General features: G+C 45.3%; 1 protein-coding gene across 9 annotated transcripts in view; it reads left to right on the top strand.

The window, feature by feature from the left end:
* sytl2a (synaptotagmin-like 2a) overlaps positions 1-18237 on the top strand; it is a 156596-nt gene that overhangs the window by 118464 nt on the left and 19895 nt on the right. For 7 of the 9 annotated variants that reach the window (XM_067986277.1, XM_067986276.1, XM_067986275.1 and 4 more), the window contains 5 exons: positions 11612-11707; positions 12816-12869; positions 13602-13690; positions 14616-14729; positions 16834-17003. In XM_067986277.1, the coding sequence (XP_067842378.1) occupies positions 11612-11707; positions 12816-12869; positions 13602-13690; positions 14616-14729; positions 16834-17003 (523 nt within the window). The remainder of the gene's footprint in view (positions 1-11611; positions 11708-12815; positions 12870-13601; positions 13691-14615; positions 14730-16833; positions 17004-18237) is intronic. The other 2 variants (XM_067986273.1, XM_067986274.1) reach the window with 2 other exon arrangements.

Genomic DNA, 18237 nt, shown 5'->3' with positions numbered 1-18237 from the left:
GAAATACTTGTACTACAAATCATAGGAATTATGGTGATTCTGAAAAATGTTAATTTTTCTAAAATCGTTACAGCCTGGATGTTAGCACACTGGACTCAGTAAGTAGTACAATTGCCTCTGGATGAGAAGCTTGTAGGTTCAAGCCCACTCCAAGACTTGAGCTCCTAATCTGGGGTGGTACTTCAATGCAAAACCTAAGTGGTGCTGCACTGTCTTGAGGTGTTGCCTTCATGCGAGATGTTAAACTGAGGCCCTGTCTAGCTGTTCCACTGTTTCAAGTAGATGTTAAAGATCCCATGGTACTATTTGATAAGGAACAGATTATTTCCCCTGTTCTGCAGCTAACATTGTTCCCTCAAACAATACCATTAATATTTTAAAAAGTGAACATTCATCTTATCGCTGTGGGATTTTATTGTGGGATCTTGACGTCTGCAGATGCCATGTTTGCCTACGTAACAAAATTGCACTCCAACATAATTGTCTTTGAATCACTTTGGGATATCTGAGAGATGTGTCATGGTGTTAGGCAAATGTAAGTCTCCTTTTTTAGGCCTGATCAGTAAAAGCCATTTTAATGATGTGCCCACTTTAAATACCTGTATAGGAAAATGTGCAGAAGAAGAGTTGTAGTGTGGTGTTAGCTGGTTGATGCATAGTATGTAGCTACCAAGACTTCCATTGCCAGGGGTAGTAAATCTCACCTGTTGGCATATATGTGCATGTTATGGTAACTTTTTACCAAGCTGATATGGGTGCTTTTTCCCCCTGCTTTAACCAGCCTGTAAAGAGCATGCTTTTACATCTTCCCAAGTGTGTTGCAAATATGAAATGCTATAATGTGTCTACGTTGACATACAGCATTAACCCTGCCCCAGTATACATTTTGTACTCTCATGAAAATAATAATGGGGTCTCACAGGGATCTTTTATGGGACTTCTTTTGTTTAATATCTTTATAAATGATCTGTAGCTAGGGTCATAAGCACAGTGGCTAAATTTGCAGATGATACAAAGCTAATGAAGGCGGTAGACTCCAAAACTGAACAGGATAAGCTACTGGAGGATTTGGATATACTTGGAAATTGGGAAACACGTGGCAGATGAAATTCAATGTAGAGAAATGCAAAATGCTTCACATGGAGACAAAAAATCCAGGAAGGGGTTATTACTTAAATAAAATAAGTAATTTTCTTGGAAAGAAAATAACGTGCATGGAAAATGAAAGAGATCTGGAGGTCCTGATTGACAATAAATTGAAACTATCGCAAGAATGCTTGGTGTCAGTGAGTAAAACAAATTAGACGTTGGGATGCATTAAAAGGTCAGTATTGAATCAAAATAATGAGGTAATCCTGCCACTTTATAAATCATTGGTGCGACCGCACTTAGAATACCATGTGCAGTTCTGGTCACCACAGTACAAAAAGGCTATTTTAAAAAGAATATTTTAAAAAGGATACTGCAGCCAGTGAAACGATTCAAAAGAGAGCAACCAGATGATTGAGGGGATGGAGGGATTGGATTATGAGGAGCGATAATGTAAATTGGACATGTTCTCAATGGAGAAAAGGTTGAGAGGTGACATGATTGATATTTTTAGGATTCTAAAGGGACTAGATAATGTAGGCCATGACAAGCTATTTCACCTTGTCCAGAACAGTAGAACCAGAGGACACAGCCTGAGCATGAAGGGTAAATTGAAAACTAATCTACGGAAACAATATTTCAGTGAGCAACTGGTCAATCTGTGGAACAGACTCCCTCGGGAGATGGTGGAAGCACTTAGTATTGATTCATTCCAATGCAAATTAGATAGATTTCCTTCAGAAAATAACATTTTGGGATACAGTATATGAGTAATTTGAGAAATGACATGTGGTAAGTGTAGCATGCTTGGTAGGAAACAGGTGATTTTTGACCTATGGGGCCTGATTTTAGCAGGCCTGCGGGTTTCCGGCGGGTTGGGTTTCGGGTGTGTGGCCTCCGCGCCCGGTTAAATTAGTGGGTTGCCCGCGTGATCGTAGCAGGCAAACCACTAATGGGATCCAATTACCTGCTCCTCCGGGTTCCGCGCTGCAGGTCTGCGCGTCGGGCGGGCTGCGCATGCGCAGTACGATCTGTCAGCTGGAGGCTCTCTAGTTAAAGGGGCAGTCCTCCACTGACAGATGCTGCAACCAATGGAACAAATTACAGCATGGAGCAGCCCAGGGGGAAGGCTGCTCCCAGTTTAATGATGCCTCACCCCAGGTATCATCAGATGGGGTGAGGAGGAGGGGGAGGACAGAGATCTTCCACCCGGCGGGCGGGAGGAAGCGGCCTGCCTCTGCCACCAAGAAGGCCTGGCTCGAGGTGGCAGAGGGGGTCACCTGCGCCACCAACATATCGCCCACCTGCATACAGTGCAGGAGGCGCTCCAATGACCGCAGTAGGTCAGCCACAGTGAGAACACGTAGTCTTTCCCCTACACTCCGTCTGCCACAACACTGCCCCCACCCCACATCTCCTTCGGCACCGCCAACACTACTCTGTCACATCACCCCTCACACCCACTCAAACCCCATCCTCATCTTACCTGCACCTACTCACCTCGCCAGTACTCACCCCGCCACTAACACGCAACCCAATCCTCATACAATCTCATGGCTCTATCTCATACTCACCCTCTCGTGCATCTCCCTCATGGCCAGCCTCACTCAACCTGCCACCACCTGTGCTGCAGCCACAGGGCATGCATCACATATGTGCAGTAGGCAGCGTAAGGCAAACGTGTCGTGAGCATGAAGGGGATGCACAAGGGTGTCTGAGGGTTTGCCATGGGTGTTACCTATATTGAATTTCAGAGCAACAAACATCACACATTATATTGGCACCACCACTGCCATGTCTCCGCGAATCCTGTCTGTTGTGTGCAATAATGCCCACTCCTGGGTATCACTATGAGGACCCACCACTGATGCCACCCAGTGTGTCACTGCAGAGTAGGTGCAGGTGTATTTGCAGTGCTCTTCCGCGCAGACGACTGAGAGACATCGGCGGTGTACCCGGCTGCACCCTGGAAGGATGCAGAGGAGAAGTTGTGGAGGGCAGTGACAGGTAAGCAGATGGTGCTGGGGCCAGCCAGGAGCAGCTCGGCATGAAAGAGCCTGCAGGTCTCCACGACTACATGTCGAGTGAATCTGCGCCTCCGTGTGCACTGCTGTTCGGAGAGGTCCGGGGAGCTGCGCCTCAGTCTGTGGACCCTGTGGCGAGGGTAGTGCCCTCTGCGACGCATCTCTCTCTGCGGTAGCCCTCCCTCCTGCTGTGCAGGTGGGTGTGCCACAGCACCGTGTTGGGGGGCTCCACGTCTCTGCCGTGGACTGCGTGGCTGCTGGGGCTGGTCATGCTGTTCGTCCTCCGAGGATGTCAACGCACCACCCATCTGGCAGGTGTTGGTCTGAGGGGTTGTGCAGGGTAGGTAGGTGGTTCCTCGCACTGGGGCTGCGGTTTCGTGTCGGTCTGTCCTCTGGCTTGGCGGGGGGTGGTGGAGGGCAGGGGTTGCCCTACGTGACGCGATGGCCTCCTGCGTGGGTGAGGGCTCTCTTCCCCCCCCCTCCTGTGGAGTGCACCTTGGCAGCTGCCACAGGCTGCTGGCTGGAACACGACCGGTTGAAGGGAGACTGTTTCCCCCAGTGTGTGAAACACACTGCGTTGAAGCTAAAATCCCACACTTCCTGTTTTGACAGCTGCTTCAGCTCATTTAATGACCTCAACAAGCAAGGTAAGTACACTCAAGTGGAACCCCGCTGGCTTTAATTGCCTGCGGGATTCCCACCAGCGGGGCCTGCGCACGCAGCCCCGCACGTCAGCGTGGGACCCGGAAGTGGCCGGGATCTCGGCGCGATCCGGTCACGTGACTGGATGTCGGGATTTTCGGGGCCCCCCCGCTGGAAACCTGCAGGAAACCCGACGGTAAAATCGAGCCCATGGTTCCCAAAGCTCTCCACCACTGGGGTTTTCCTCAGGGCATTTTTGGGTCTGTTGTAGACTAATTGATAGGGATTGATTGTTATAATTAGTCAACAACTTTATTATCATTGTATCATGCGACTACTGGGATGGTAGAAGATGAACTAGATTGACCTAGGTCTTTTTTTGTCCAGCAATCACTATGGGCCCGATTTTAGCAGGCCTGCGGGTTCCCGGCGGGTGATCCTCCGGGAGCGTGGAAAACGCGTACGGTTAATTGAGTGCGCCCCCCGCGCGATCGCAGGATAAGTGATTCAATTAAGCCGTGCTTCCGGGTTCACCGCACCCCAGCTGTGCGCCGGCCGCCTGCGCATGCGCATTGACGCCAGCGCGATGGTGGAGCTCCACTTAAAGGGGCAGTCCCACAGAGCCCCCCCTGCATCTAGCATCAGGAAGCAGACCATGGCGCAACCCAGGGGTAAGGCTGCGCCCCGGTTTTCCGACCGCGCGCTGCAGCTCCTCCTGGAAGGTGTGCGGAGGAGGAGGGACACGCTCTTTCCCAGGGACGGACGGAAGTGCCCTGGCACCGTAACCAGGAGGGCATGGGTAGAGGTTGTGGCGGAGGTGAGCAGCAGCTCTAACACCAGCAGGACTTGGGAGCAGCGCCGCAAGCGATTCAATGACCTCACTAGGTCCGGCAAGGTGAGTACACTAACGCACCCCCCCCAGAACCCGTCTCGACCATCACGCCAAACACCCCACAACCCCTTCTGCTCAGCCACCACAGCGCTCCCACAGCAATCCTCACAGCCACTCACTCACCATCCTCACCGTGCCTGCACTGACCCACCCTCCCTGTCCCCACTGGAACACTACCACACGCCCCAACCCCATGCAATGGGACGGGCATGTGGCACACGCATCCTCCCATCCATCCTCCCCACGCGCAACCTACCCACACCGATGCTCCTCACCGAGGCGTCTCACTATGCAATCTGCACGTACTCACGCATCTGTGTTTTGCCTTCACAGGAGAAGAGATGCAAGAACGCGCGGGAAAGGGACCGCACCGGAGGGGGGCCGCCGCACGTGATTGAGCTCACGGATGCCGAGGGGGAGGCGCTCGAACTGAGCGGAACACAACTTTGCCTGTCGGTGGGCGATGGCGAGTCTGGCGCTACAGCATCGGCCGGTAAGGGACAGCTGACACTCAACACTCATGATCGCGAATGACCTTATCATCACCTGCCATCTGGCGCACCACGACCTCTGTGCACATGCCTCATAGTGCCCTCTGTTCCCTTGCAGGGCCATCTGCGAGCGCTTCGTGTGAGGAGGGCGATTCCTCAGAGGACATGCCGGTCTCTGAGGGTGCATCGTCACATATGAGCCAACCATCCACCAGCGCAGAGACACGCACCCCGTCGCCAACTAGTTGGGGTTGCACTTGGTGATTCACCGCGCACGTGTGAGCATGAGCAGACCCTGGTGGCAGGGGCAGCCGCGGAGGGTCCGCGTCGGTGGGAGCACACATCTCCAGGCTCTGCTCAGCCAGACCCAGATGCTGAACCCAGGGGGCCACCAGTCAAAAGGAGAGCCGTCGAGGGGCACCAGCTAATTGCCGAGGTACTGGGAGAGGTGCCGCGCGCATTGTCCACAATCGTGCAGGCGATGGAGGAGTCCAACTCCTGCATGCGGGCATTGGTGGCGCAGGCACAGGAGGGTACCGGCGACATAGTGTCGTGGGTAGGTGCGGTGGAGGAGAGGCTGGCCTCCCTCGAGCGTCACGCACAGCTCCACATCGAGTCCGTGCAGGCCCTGACAACGGCTGTACGGATCCAGGGTGAGCAACATTCCGCCGCCATAAACAGGCTGACGGATACACTAGGGGTGGCGTTGCAAGGCCTCACACATGCAATCCAAACTGTCATCCAGCAGGGTGGAAGGGGTGATGTAGGCCGAGGCCACGAGAGGGATGATGGTGACCGGGGACATGGAAGCGGGGACACTTCTCAAGGTGCCCCCACGTCCCAACCGTTGCCCCCCTCTCAACCAGTACCCGCAACGGTACCTCCTCTCTAGGTGGCCGAGTCTGCCCCTGCACAGGTGCAGGGGGAGCAGTCTGTGGAGGTGCCCTCACGGGCACCGAAACCCAGGGGCCGTCCGCCCAAAGCATCTACCCGGTCAGGGCAACAACACGAGCAACCTGCCACTACCTCTGCTGGAGCCATAGGGGTAGCACCACGTAGGGGTACCCGGAAAAGAACTCCAAAGGCGTTATAAGCACAAAGGGAATGCACCAGGGTGTCTGTTAATTTGTACACTTTTTGTTTATAGTATTGCACCTTGTAGATATTAAACACTCGTTCTCACCACTCCTGCTACCTCTCGTCCATTCTTCCGCGGCCTGTGCAATAGATGCGTTCCGTGCAGCCCATCATGATGGCGAACACCTGCTGCCGCCCATTAGGCACACTGCTGTGGGTGCAGGAGTACTGGCAACACTCTTCAGTGGAGGGGGCTGGTATGGCCCCTCGCATGTGCAGGTGAGGAGATGCGAACGCCTCGCACTGTCTGACTCTAGGAGAACCGTTGACATATGAGTGCCTCCCTGGCCCGGCGAGCCGGGGTTCGGCGCATGGGTCGTCCACTATCCTCTGGCGCGTCCCCCATCCTCTGGCGCGTCCCCCTCCTCCCCCTCCTCCTCCCCCTCCTCCTCCCCCTCCTCCTCCACCTCCACCTCCTCGTCCTCATCGCCGTCCTCAATGTGGGTGGCGGGTGTTAATGGGGCCTCCTCCAGCGGCACCCCTCTCTGTTGGGCCATGTTGTGCAGGGCACAGCAGACAACTATGATTCATGTCACTCTGAATGGTGTGTATTGGAGCGCTCCCCCAGAACGATCAAGGCACCTGAAGCGCATCTTGAGCAGCCCTATGGTCTGCTCAATTGTAGACCTGGTAGCAGTGTGGCTGTCATTGTACCGACGCTCCGGCTCGGTGATGGGGTTCCTCAGAGGCGTCATGAGCCACGTGTGTAGGGGAAGCCCCTTGTCGCCGATGCGCCAGCCGTTGCCCGCGTTGGGTGCGTGGAAGATGGGCGGGACGGTGGACTCCCTGAGGGCGAAGGCATCGTGGCAGCTGCCGGGGTATCTGGCGCACACATGTAGGAACCTCTGGCGGTGGTCACAAATGAGCTGGGCGTTCATGGAGTGATACCCCTTCCTGTTGATGAACAGCCCTGGCTCATGCGGAGGTGCCCGTATTGCGATGTGGGTGCAGCCGATTACACCCTGTACCCGTGGGAGGCCAGCCATGACATGGAATCCAACTGCCCTCTCCATCTGGCTGCGCTCGTCCATGGCGAAGTTGATGTAGTGCGAGGCCCTGCGGAACACCCCTTCGGTGACCTGCCTTATGCACTTGTGTGCAGACCCCGGTGATGTCCCCGGTGGCACCCTGGAAGGATCCGGATGCGAAGAAGTTGAGGGCAGTGGTGACTTTGACGGCGACAGGTAAGAAGATGCTGCTTGGTCCATCCGGGAGCAGCTCGTCGTTCAGGAGGCTGCAGATGTCGGCGACTACCTGGCGAATGACTCTGAGCCGACGTATGCACTGCTCCTCGGAGAGGTCCATGAAGCTGAGCCTCGCTCTGTACACCCTGTGCGGAGGGTAGTGCCTCCTGCGACTCATCTCTCTCTGCGGTTGCCCTCCCTCCTGCTGTGCAGGTGGGTGTGCCACAGCACCGTGTTGGGAAGCTCCACGTCACTGAGGCGGACGGTGTGGACTGCTTAGCTGCTGGGGCTGGTCATGCTGTTCGTCCTCCGAGGATGTCAACGCACCACCCATCTGGCAGGTGTTGGTCTGAGGGGTTGTGCAGGGTAGGTAGGTGGTTCCTTGAACTGGGGCTGCGGTTTCACGTCGGTCTGTCCTCTGGCTTGGCGGGGGGTGGTGGAGGGCAGGCGTTGCCCTATGTGACGCGATGGCCTCCTGCGTGGGTGAGGGCTCTCTTCCCCCCCCCCTCCTGTGGAGTGCACCTTGGCAGCTGCCACAGGCTGCTGGCTGCAACACGTCCGGTTGGAGGGAGACTGTTTCCCCCAGTGTGTGAAACTGTCTGAGCTGAAGGTAAAATCCCACACTTCCTGTTATGACAGCTGATTCAGCTCATTTAATGACCTCAACAAGCAAGGTAAGTACACTCAAGTGGCATCCCGCTGGCTTTAATTGCCTGCGGGATTCCCACCAGCGGGGGCCGCGCACGCAGCCCCGCACGTCAGCGTGGGACCCAGTGGCCGGGATCGCGGCGCGATCCGGTCCCGCACATGGAAATTGACATTTTTGAGCCCACCCCGCCGATAACGCACAGGGAACCCGCTACTAAAATCGAGCCCTATGTTCCTATAACAGTCTCACATTCAAGAGAATTTTGTTGTTTAATTTAAAAAAATCTCAATTTTACAAAGATTACATGTGTTTCAATAGATGCTGTAATTCAAGATCCTAAAATAACAAACTAATCATTCTTCAAAGATAACCTCATAAAGGTTTTATAATTTTAACAAATTGATCTCCATGCCCATATCAGCAGTGATTATATTGTGTAATATTCAATGGGAGCAACCGTATTAAATATTAGATGATGAAAGTCCATCCAACCAATGGATGGACTACAGAGTTTTGCTTGTATATTATACACATGGATAAATATATCCATTATATTTAGTTAATTCTAAATTGACTAAGCTTAGCAACTACACCTAAATAAACAAAGAACAAAATCTTTTGAAAAAAGATGGACAAATTAAATGTCCTTTTGATTCTATAAGCACATATTTAGAAATGGACAACTTGCCAAGGGATAACTTGTACACCCCTGTGCAAAAATGGGTTTTACTGTATTTCTAGCTATACTCACTTTACTACATTTCACATTAATGGACATACTTCAGAATAAACAATAATATCCAATCATAAGCATTAAGTACTAGGCAAAACAGAAGAGTGCAATTTTCTCTTCCACTGGCATAGCAGGACAAATAAAAATTGAAGGAGAAATTTGGTGTATGCAATAGTTAACATCTGTTTGATAAGCTGCATACCTGAACAAACAAATGGGTAGTTCTTTAATCTAAACCAAAGGTTTTTCAAGACAAAGTATCTTCATGTGAGGTCCTATTTATGATGATCATTCATAGTTACTTTATGGGTTGCATCCAAGTAAAATATTTGAAATATCCAGCCTCAGGTGAGAATGGGTGAGTGAGTATACAATATATAAGAAAAAAAATCTATCCATCTATTTAATTCAGTTCAATTCACTCCCCCATTAACATTGCTTTTATATAATCCGAATTGTTAGTTTTTACTTCCTAACTTTCATATTTGTGCATTTGGCATGGGCTCAGTTTTTCAATTTCTTTGTCTTTTGGTAGTGGTATTTTGTCTGAATGGATTCTATTTAAACTGAAAGCCCGCATTACTGTTTTAACGTGCCATTATTCACTCTCTTCTGAAGGCATTGACTCCTTACAGTTTCTAAGGCCCTGATCATCCTCTGTTACCACATTCATACATGAGCCAAGACAGTGAATGTTGGGTAGCTACTTGGGTTGGGAGGGGGGGAGGGAGGTGGCCCATCAGGGATGAACCAGATATATATGCTATATTGCTGCCTGAGCTTAGTCATGAGCCATCAAGTGGTTGTTAGTGGGGAGAGAGAAGGGCTTTACTTCAACTGCTAATGAGATTTGTGTTTTTTTTTAAATGAGCTGTTGCAGTTTAGTTTTCCATCCTATTCAGCAATTGAATATTTGACCTTTAGCGTCAAATAAATTGTCTTGGAGTGAGCAACGCTTGAACAAAATTATTGCAGATATTTTCTGCATAATAGACTCATTTAGGTATATTGATGTTGAGATCCAACTTTTTTTTTAAAAGTTCAAGCAGTTTCTCTCCATTTTTATGAAAAATATTTGGAAAGAAACTGCATTGTAAATCAGTATGCATAAACTAATACATTTAATACAATGCAGAAAGCATGGTATTATACCCACTCTTCAGATCTTTGAGTCATGAATCATTTCTTTGCCTAAGTGAGCAGTAACCTGCAACTGCTGCTCTTTAGTTAGTTGAGAAGATGGCCCATGGTGACTTACGCCACTAGGTTTTTAAAATATTTGCTTCTTTTCCCCCCTTCCCCCCCTCCCCTCAGCGGGTGAAATGTCTGGTTTCACCATCTGGTGAATTATGAACTCTCTTCCTTCCACTTTATGGCAAATATGCACAGCACTAATCTGCATTGCAACAAAAATGCCACTTGTAATTTTTAATAAAAGTAACAAATAGAAACCTTAGAGATTTTTTTTGATAAAACTTATTTTTAGAGAGGAAAGTGGGGGATTTTTTGTATTTATCACTGGATAATATCAGTGGTGAAAATGGAACCCCTTCTCCACTTTTGTCACTACATATCTGCATCAAGCATTCCTCAATCAAGTAGAATGCAGGATGCAGAGTAAAACCTGATTACACTGTGATTTATTTTTCCATTCTGATTTTAGTTCTAGTAGTATGTAAAAGGTGATGAATATCACTAGTTCAAATGTACCCCTTCCAAGACCTTCCCACTCTCAGGTGAAGGAACATTGTGCCGCTTCCAGTTTAATGCCTGGAGCTGACGAATCCTAGAATCATGACATATAATAAAAATGCCTTGTATTTACCTGCTCTGTGAATCTGTCTCCAACACTTCAGGATAAACCTCCCACTATTAGGTAGATATAAATTGTGAGCAGTCAGATTATACATGATGTGCATACCAAGCATTGTGCTCAAATTATCACTGCACATGCATAACCATGACATGACATGAGCATATGTACCTACATATACACAATAGCAGTGTAAACTTTGGAGAACTCCGTGTGTGCTGAACATAACTTAGCTAAACATGAGTGAGCTGATGCTGTTGCACGGAAAGTATAACAACAGAATACAGTCCATCAGTGTCAGCTAGTGTCTAAAGTCACTGCAATTGACGAGCTGAAACTAGGAAAGACTAAATAAAGGATGGTGTTTTGGAGCACCAAAATGGAGGGGTGCTGGTTTGATTTACCACTCCATTGAATGTTCCATCTTAACTGTACTGTTGTGATGTAATGCTGAATAACAGCCATGCACTTGAAGGCAGAGCCAGTATTGAACCACCATTCTACACCTGCTATTGAATGTGTTGGAGTGGATACCCTCTCAGCTGGATCAATGAGAGCAAAAAATCTGGAAGAAAATGAAAATATTTGTGCCATATTTTAGGGAAAAAATGAATTGACTCTAAGCTCTGCACATACAGATCCCACTAGTTTTTGAGATCTGTGTTTCTAGTAGTTCCCATTAAGGTGACAAAGGAGTAACAGCTTTGGAAGGACCAATAGTGCGCGTAAAGTTGAAAAATATTCTATATTGCTGGAACTAACTAATATCGTACCTGACCTAACAGTGCCATGGGATCTAACGTGGGCAAATGTTTTACCACGAGTTGAGTACAAAATTTCCTACAGGAATACAAAATAAAATCTTGATAATTCTCATTTATACACCGATTATTAAGTGACTTTTTAAATGTAGTATTTTTAAACTGTCAAAATTTTAAATGTTTTCCTTTATAACAGGTGAGGAAGAAGAAATGCCTCCTTTGGCTTTGAAAAGAAGTTCACGTACATCTGAAACTTACAAAAGTCTGCAAGATGTCAATGCCATCGCCTCAAGTGAGAGCAATGTACATTAATCAGCTGTCCTAACTTTACTTTCAGGACCTTCAGTTCATTAATTCAATCTTCTTCTAACCTTATCAGTAGCAAATAAATAGCATCCATGATAAACTAATGTAATTTGGTTTGCCACATAAAGCTGAAAATTTTATACCATTCATCTAAAGGGTACAGACTATTAAGTAGGTTTTTACTCAATGGTATCTAGTTTATATAATATTTCACTCTTCAGACTGAAGCTAATCTTCCTGTTTCTATTTTCCAGAAGTCCATTTATTTTTGAAAAATAGTAACTTTTAGTAATTTTTAACCTGGAAAATGGAATCAACGAGGTCCAATTTCACCCCCAAATTATGTTAGTTAAATTTAATTTGTACCTGTGAACGGTTTATTGTAAGAAGACTTTTCCCTTATAATGGGGGTGATTCTGTGATCTCATACATACGGTTAAAACCGTGCCGGAAGGGAGGGTGGGATTGGGATAGGGCTACTGTATTTCGGTGTGATTATCTGAACTATGGTCCCATTGAGTACAGCTCTCTGCTGGAAGCACGAGATCACTGAAACATTTTAACATATTTTTGTTTTGCCAGTTTAACAGGGCAAAGTGGGATGGGCTGGGGGGAAGAGGAGAGGCATTATCTGCCACAGTAGTAGTTATTGATGGAAATGTCTTCAATAACTTGAATGCAAATTCTATTTTAACAAAATTAAAGTTGTAGGTAATGACTGCACAACCCACACTAAAGAATAGTAAACTAGAAATACACATTTCAGCAAAAAGGGTTTCTTGTCCTGCATAAACCTTCCTTTATTAAAGTAAATATCTTGTACATCAACTGATGAAACATGAGGATTCTTTTTCTAAAGGCCAAGAGCTGTGATATCATTCTATTTCTCTTGTGCTGTTCTTGATGATGGACCGTTCTGCCCAGACATTCGTCTATTCTACTTTGTGCCCAAAAATACTGGAGAGGTATCATCCCCTAACCCAGTTGCTTTAAATTTGAATGTTTTTGTCTAATTTGCTTACTAGGCTATATTGTTTGAAATGTCAGTGATGTAAATACAGTATTCTTATCTTTTTATATTTATTTCAAAACAGTGCCAAATACCCTAGATTCTACAAACAAAGAAATGGTCCTTAGTGCTGATGATGGTATATACATTTTTTTTTCAAATACATTTTTTTAATAATGTGTTGACGTGTCAGACTTATACTATTATCAAATAATTTAACCATAAGAGACTGAATTGTGCAGTGTGTTATCCCACTCTCACCTCTGGTAGTTGGGTTTGAATCCTGCTAAGGGGTGATTAATCAATGCCCTTTCGTTGCGATGCAGGCAGCACGTTACATTCATGCTGCCTGCTGTTTTAAAGGATTGACAGCACACATCAGCAGGGGACCCTGATATCGCGAGTGGCTCGCTCTTCTTAAAGGCAGCCTGCACCTTGTGGCTGTAAGAAGTGGTGGGAGTCCTTTCAAAACTGAATCTGTGCTGTGATACTTTGAAGAATGGCTGAGCCTGGGAGACAGCGTGCACCACGGGTCTCCGATGATGCACTGGAGGCCTTGCTACAAGAGGTTTTAATAGCTGTCTTCATTGGCATTCTGATTATTCGGTTAATGGGAGGAATTTTAACCCCCAAGGATGGGTGGGTTAGCGGCGGGTGGGAAGGTAAAAATCTTAACATTCTCAAACCCGACACCAACCTGCCTACTTCCAGTTTCAGTGGAGGCGGGTTGGGCAACCAAGAGTGCTTCCACACGGTCCAGCAAGCTTACCTCCAGGCGATAGGATCCCACGATGTCCGACCGTTCCCCCCCCCCCCCCTCTTCCCGGCGCCCTGCTTTCCTGATTTGTATATGATTATACTTCTTGCTTAGTTTCCAGTGTTCCAACATCCCCAGAACACACATCTTTACTGTCAAAAAGAATGAAACGGTTGAGCAAGTCAGTACCTGCATTTCCAGAGGTAAGAAAGAAATGAGTAGCAATTTCAGTATTATTTTTTATTGAGTCCTTTGGCTTTTATTAACCCCAATTCTGTGGTATTTATCACACACCCTTCAACAGCCGTTATTTAGGAAATGTAGATTGAGATGGGTATCTTTCCAAAAGCTTTACTTTGTGGTTTGAATGTCAACTTAACAAATTTATTACCCAACTAGAAACATTTCAGTGCATTCGCTGGTGGAATGCCTACTTTTGTTCACAGACTTAAGTAAACTTCTAATCCTTAGTTGAAGCACAATTACATGTTATTAAATTGTTTTACTGTTTCCTATTGGAACATCAGATTATAATAGTTTAAGTAGGTGAGATCACAAGACAATAAAAAAGGCTGTTACCTGCTGAAATCATACAAATTATACAAAATTAATAAATATTTCCTCTTTTGAAATTAATTGGTTCTGTTCTACCTCAGAACTAAATCAGTGCAGACTGTAGCTTTCCGTTTATGATTAGTATGGCATGTGTGTGGTCAATGATTCACCACTGTTGCTTTACTTCTATCAAAATTTGGATATAATTGCACTTTATTTGAATATTGAAAGTTGATGGGCTGAAACTGCTTAGATATCTCTACTCCAATGCCAAATAATGTGTCCTATTGGAATGAAATATAGGCAGTAGGAAGGGCTATATAAACAGTAAGAAATTAGCTTTTTAAAACAAAAATATAGAAAGCTGTTCAAATTAGATTGAATAGTACTAATGGGATTAATTTATAATTTTTCCATATTTAGAATAAGCAAAAAGATAAATGGAACTTTAGTCGTCTTCACTTATCCACCACCCTTTAGTTTTTCTAAAGATCCAAATTAGCACTCTTTCTTAGAGCATGCCAAATTCTGAAAAGCAATTGACAACAGATGATTTATTATGGAATTCTATAGAATGATGATGCAGACTCAATGTCGGAAAACAGCTTTCAGATGGACAAGTATGGGACGATCGCAAGCTCTCTAACAAACATTAGCAACTCTTCTGGCATGGCATCCAGATCCTCTGTATGTAAAACATTTGTGTTATTCCATTATAATGCTTTTACTAACATCTTAACAACTAGGGTTTTGTTTGTGTGTTCTTCGCCAACCTCACCCTTCCACCTAGAGAAATTGATATCATTGCCATGTTGTCATGTGAACTAACTATTTCAAATGGAACCTTGATTTAAAATTTGTGATGGCGATGTTGAGCAGAGGCTAGGTGTTTACCCACAGAGAAGAGAGAGGCATGATAGCTGGTGGTAATTCCTCAATGATTGTTCCAGAAGGGCATCGGCAGAAGTCTGCTTGCTTTCTTGTCGGAGTTTGGGGAGGGGTGGGTGGGGAGTGCTATATGATGCAAGGGACCTTATCAGAAAAGTGAAAAAATGCAAATTAGCTTGCCAGGAAAAAAATGCATTGAAAGTTGTAGCTTTTAACCATTTCATACCAGCAGTAGTTTTATTCTGAAGTTATAGGATAACTCTCTCCCGCCAGCCCCCACTCTCCTCTGGTTAAGTACCAGAAGTGACTAGGGTGAATCGATAATTTGCTGCAAGGCCTCTGCCAATGGCATTTTTCAGCTGGCCACTAGGAGGCATGTGACATTAGATCAGGCCTGGCTAGTCCTCTGATCACTGCCCTTGTCTGCCTTCCCCTTAGCATCTACCAACAATATTGTGTTTTACGCCAATAATATGGTAGCATGGAGGATTAAACCTGCATTTTCTTATGCCGTTGTTTGTATTTGTGCACTAACATATGACATTGCCATGATGTCTTTCTGCCAGTGTTACAATCATTTTGCATGAGCTTATTGTGTTATACATAGAATCTCATTTGCAGTAATGTTTACTAACCATGCAAGGCTACTGTTGCCATGTTTTATGAAACATCTGCAAAAAAAGAAAAAAATGAGGAGTTAAGTGCATTAATGTCAAACACAGGTTTCATAGATTAAATTTAAGAATCACATGAATGGCAGTAATAAAACATAATAACATTATGTAAATGTATGTCTTCCTTTCTTAGCTTTGTTTCACAGACTAGGAAAACCTGGTCTGTGAAACTGCATTCTTTTAAGTTAATGCATTAATTCATTATTTAAGACAAACAAAAACATTGTGCAATGAAGCCTGTGCCTGTGCTGAACCCTTAGATCTCCACAGCGTACTATCTGGAAAATGGAGTCAGACAATAGATGGGATAGGGAGAAATCTTGAACTGTGCCTGGCCCATCAACATTTAAAATTCCAACTCTGGTAGCATAGCAGGAAAGCAATTCTGCTTGTCCTTAGTTTAGAAAATCAAGTGGCTTCTTAGTAGGACTGTAGTAATCACCAGCGATCCCAGTGAAGTCATGTAGTTCATTTAATAATGCAGAGATGTAAAATTGTTCAGTGGTCCTGTATTTAATTTTTTTCTTTATCCAATATTGTTAATATATATTAAAAAGATTTCCAATTGTAAATGTCTACATGTAGTTCAATTTCTACACTCCCTCTCTCCAAAAAAAAAACAATTACAGAGCTTTTAAATTTAATAATTGGAGCTGAAGGTCCATAAGATATTTGCCATTAGGTAAAGGGGCTGACTGATCGAAATGTGGGAGAAAAGGGCTTTGTTTAAATACCTACAGTTCTCTGCATTGATTTTTTTTCTGGCAGAATGGCATTTCCTTTAATACAAAAAACAAATACTAATACACTTTGACTGTATTGTTCAAGATTGCCAACTTTTCTTAAAATTATTTTGCATGTATTTTACAGCTTGCCAATCCTGCTGTGCTTTTCCTAATGGTGATGGTCGTAATGATTCAGAAGCCGCACTTTGTGGCATTCTTCTTCTTGTCTTCGTAATTATTGAATATCTATTTTTCAACACCCCATTTAAAATTGTTCAGATTCAAAATTGAGTCATTCAACATTTCTTAAGTAGTTCTAATGGTGGCTGAGACTGAAAGAAATATTAAAGAGAAAAACTAAGCAGCAAAAATAGCATGTTGGCACTGCTGAAGGAATAATGGGTGAATGATCTGAGAAAATGTAAGCTATATTTGCACAACCTAAATAACCAATTTTTTTAAATAAAAAATATTTAATTTTTTAAACTGTTTGACTGCTAACAGGTTAGTGGGAGTACCATGAGCATCTACAGTGGTGACTTTGGAAATATTGATGTCAAAGGGAGAATCCAATTTTCATTGGATTATGTAGACAAGTTGAAGGAGTTCCATATTTTTGTGGTGCGCTGCTCAGACTTAGCTGCCGCTGAAGAGAAGAAAAATCGATCTGATCCGTTAGTAAATCTTTCTTTTTTAATTATTATTCATTCTTCACAATATCCATTTTTGTAGCTATATATGTATTCTGTTTCAAACATAATGCCAGGTTTCTGTGATGGTTCATGGAGTATATCCAGTATGTGGCTGAGCCATGCAGATAAAGGTCTCAGGTTTGATCCAAGATCAGTGCTGAGTTAACTGACCTTGAGTGTCCTCATTCAGGGAGGAAAAATTATTTTCAAGAACTTCAAAATGAAGTAACTTAAAAGGGATACTGGCTTCATGAAAAAATATTTGGTAAACCTCATTTCACCCAGTGTGCAAAGAAGCAAGCAGATTAGCGGATCTCCTGGACCTGGTGAAATCAGGATGTGTAGGATCGTCGGGGATGATTTCTCCGAATGCTTGCCGCTGGTCCAAGCCCAGGTGACCACGGAATATGATCATGTGGTGTCCACTGGTTTGCTTGCAATCTTTCGTGACTGGTGGGGACTTCAAGACATCACCTGCCTTATTGACAGTGATTAACCAAACTCTAGTTTAAAATTATCCATGCACATTTTGTTTGACTAGGCCACTCGTTATGTATTAGTGGTGCCTTCCTTCTGGAATGAGGAGAACACTTGTATTTGTCCTGGTGGCATTGGACATTTATAATGTTGATTTGAAACAAAATTAAATTAATCACATAAATATTTGAGATGCAGAAACCACTGAGCAACAGAGATGCATGATCTGTCATGCAAAATCCTTTTCAAGTGACTTTTAACAAAAGTCTTGGGATGAGATTATTCACTACTGTTGATGTTGACCTTTCGGGAAATCTCTATCACATTAACTCATTTTATCTGATAGATATGGATTACTTGGTACTTCAGTGTTTGCTAAGTGCCTTCTATTGGGACACTGGAGGTACACTCATTCTTCCATCTTTGAACAGCTGCTGTCTCTACTATATTATGATCTGGAAAGCACTGCCTGAAAGGGTGGTAGAAGCAGATTTAACAATAACTTTCAAAAGGCAATTGGATATATACTTGAAAATGAAAAATTTGCAAGGCTCTGGGAAAAGAGCAGGGGATTGGGACTAATTGGATGGCTCTTTCAAAGAGCCGGCACAGGCATGATGGACTGAATGGCTTCTTTCTGTGCTCTATGATTCTATGGGCTCGATTTTCGCACCCCTGAGCAGGTGCGTTCGTGGCTGGGGGGCTGTGAAAATCGGGGATTCCCGGGGCAGGTCCGGAG

The sequence above is a fragment of the Heptranchias perlo genome, chromosome 6 (genome assembly GCF_035084215.1).
Source record: "Heptranchias perlo isolate sHepPer1 chromosome 6, sHepPer1.hap1, whole genome shotgun sequence".
Taxonomy (NCBI): domain Eukaryota; kingdom Metazoa; phylum Chordata; class Chondrichthyes; order Hexanchiformes; family Hexanchidae; genus Heptranchias; species Heptranchias perlo.
The sequence above is the reverse complement of the archived record's forward strand: the minus strand, read 5'-3'. Positions and strand labels throughout refer to the sequence as shown.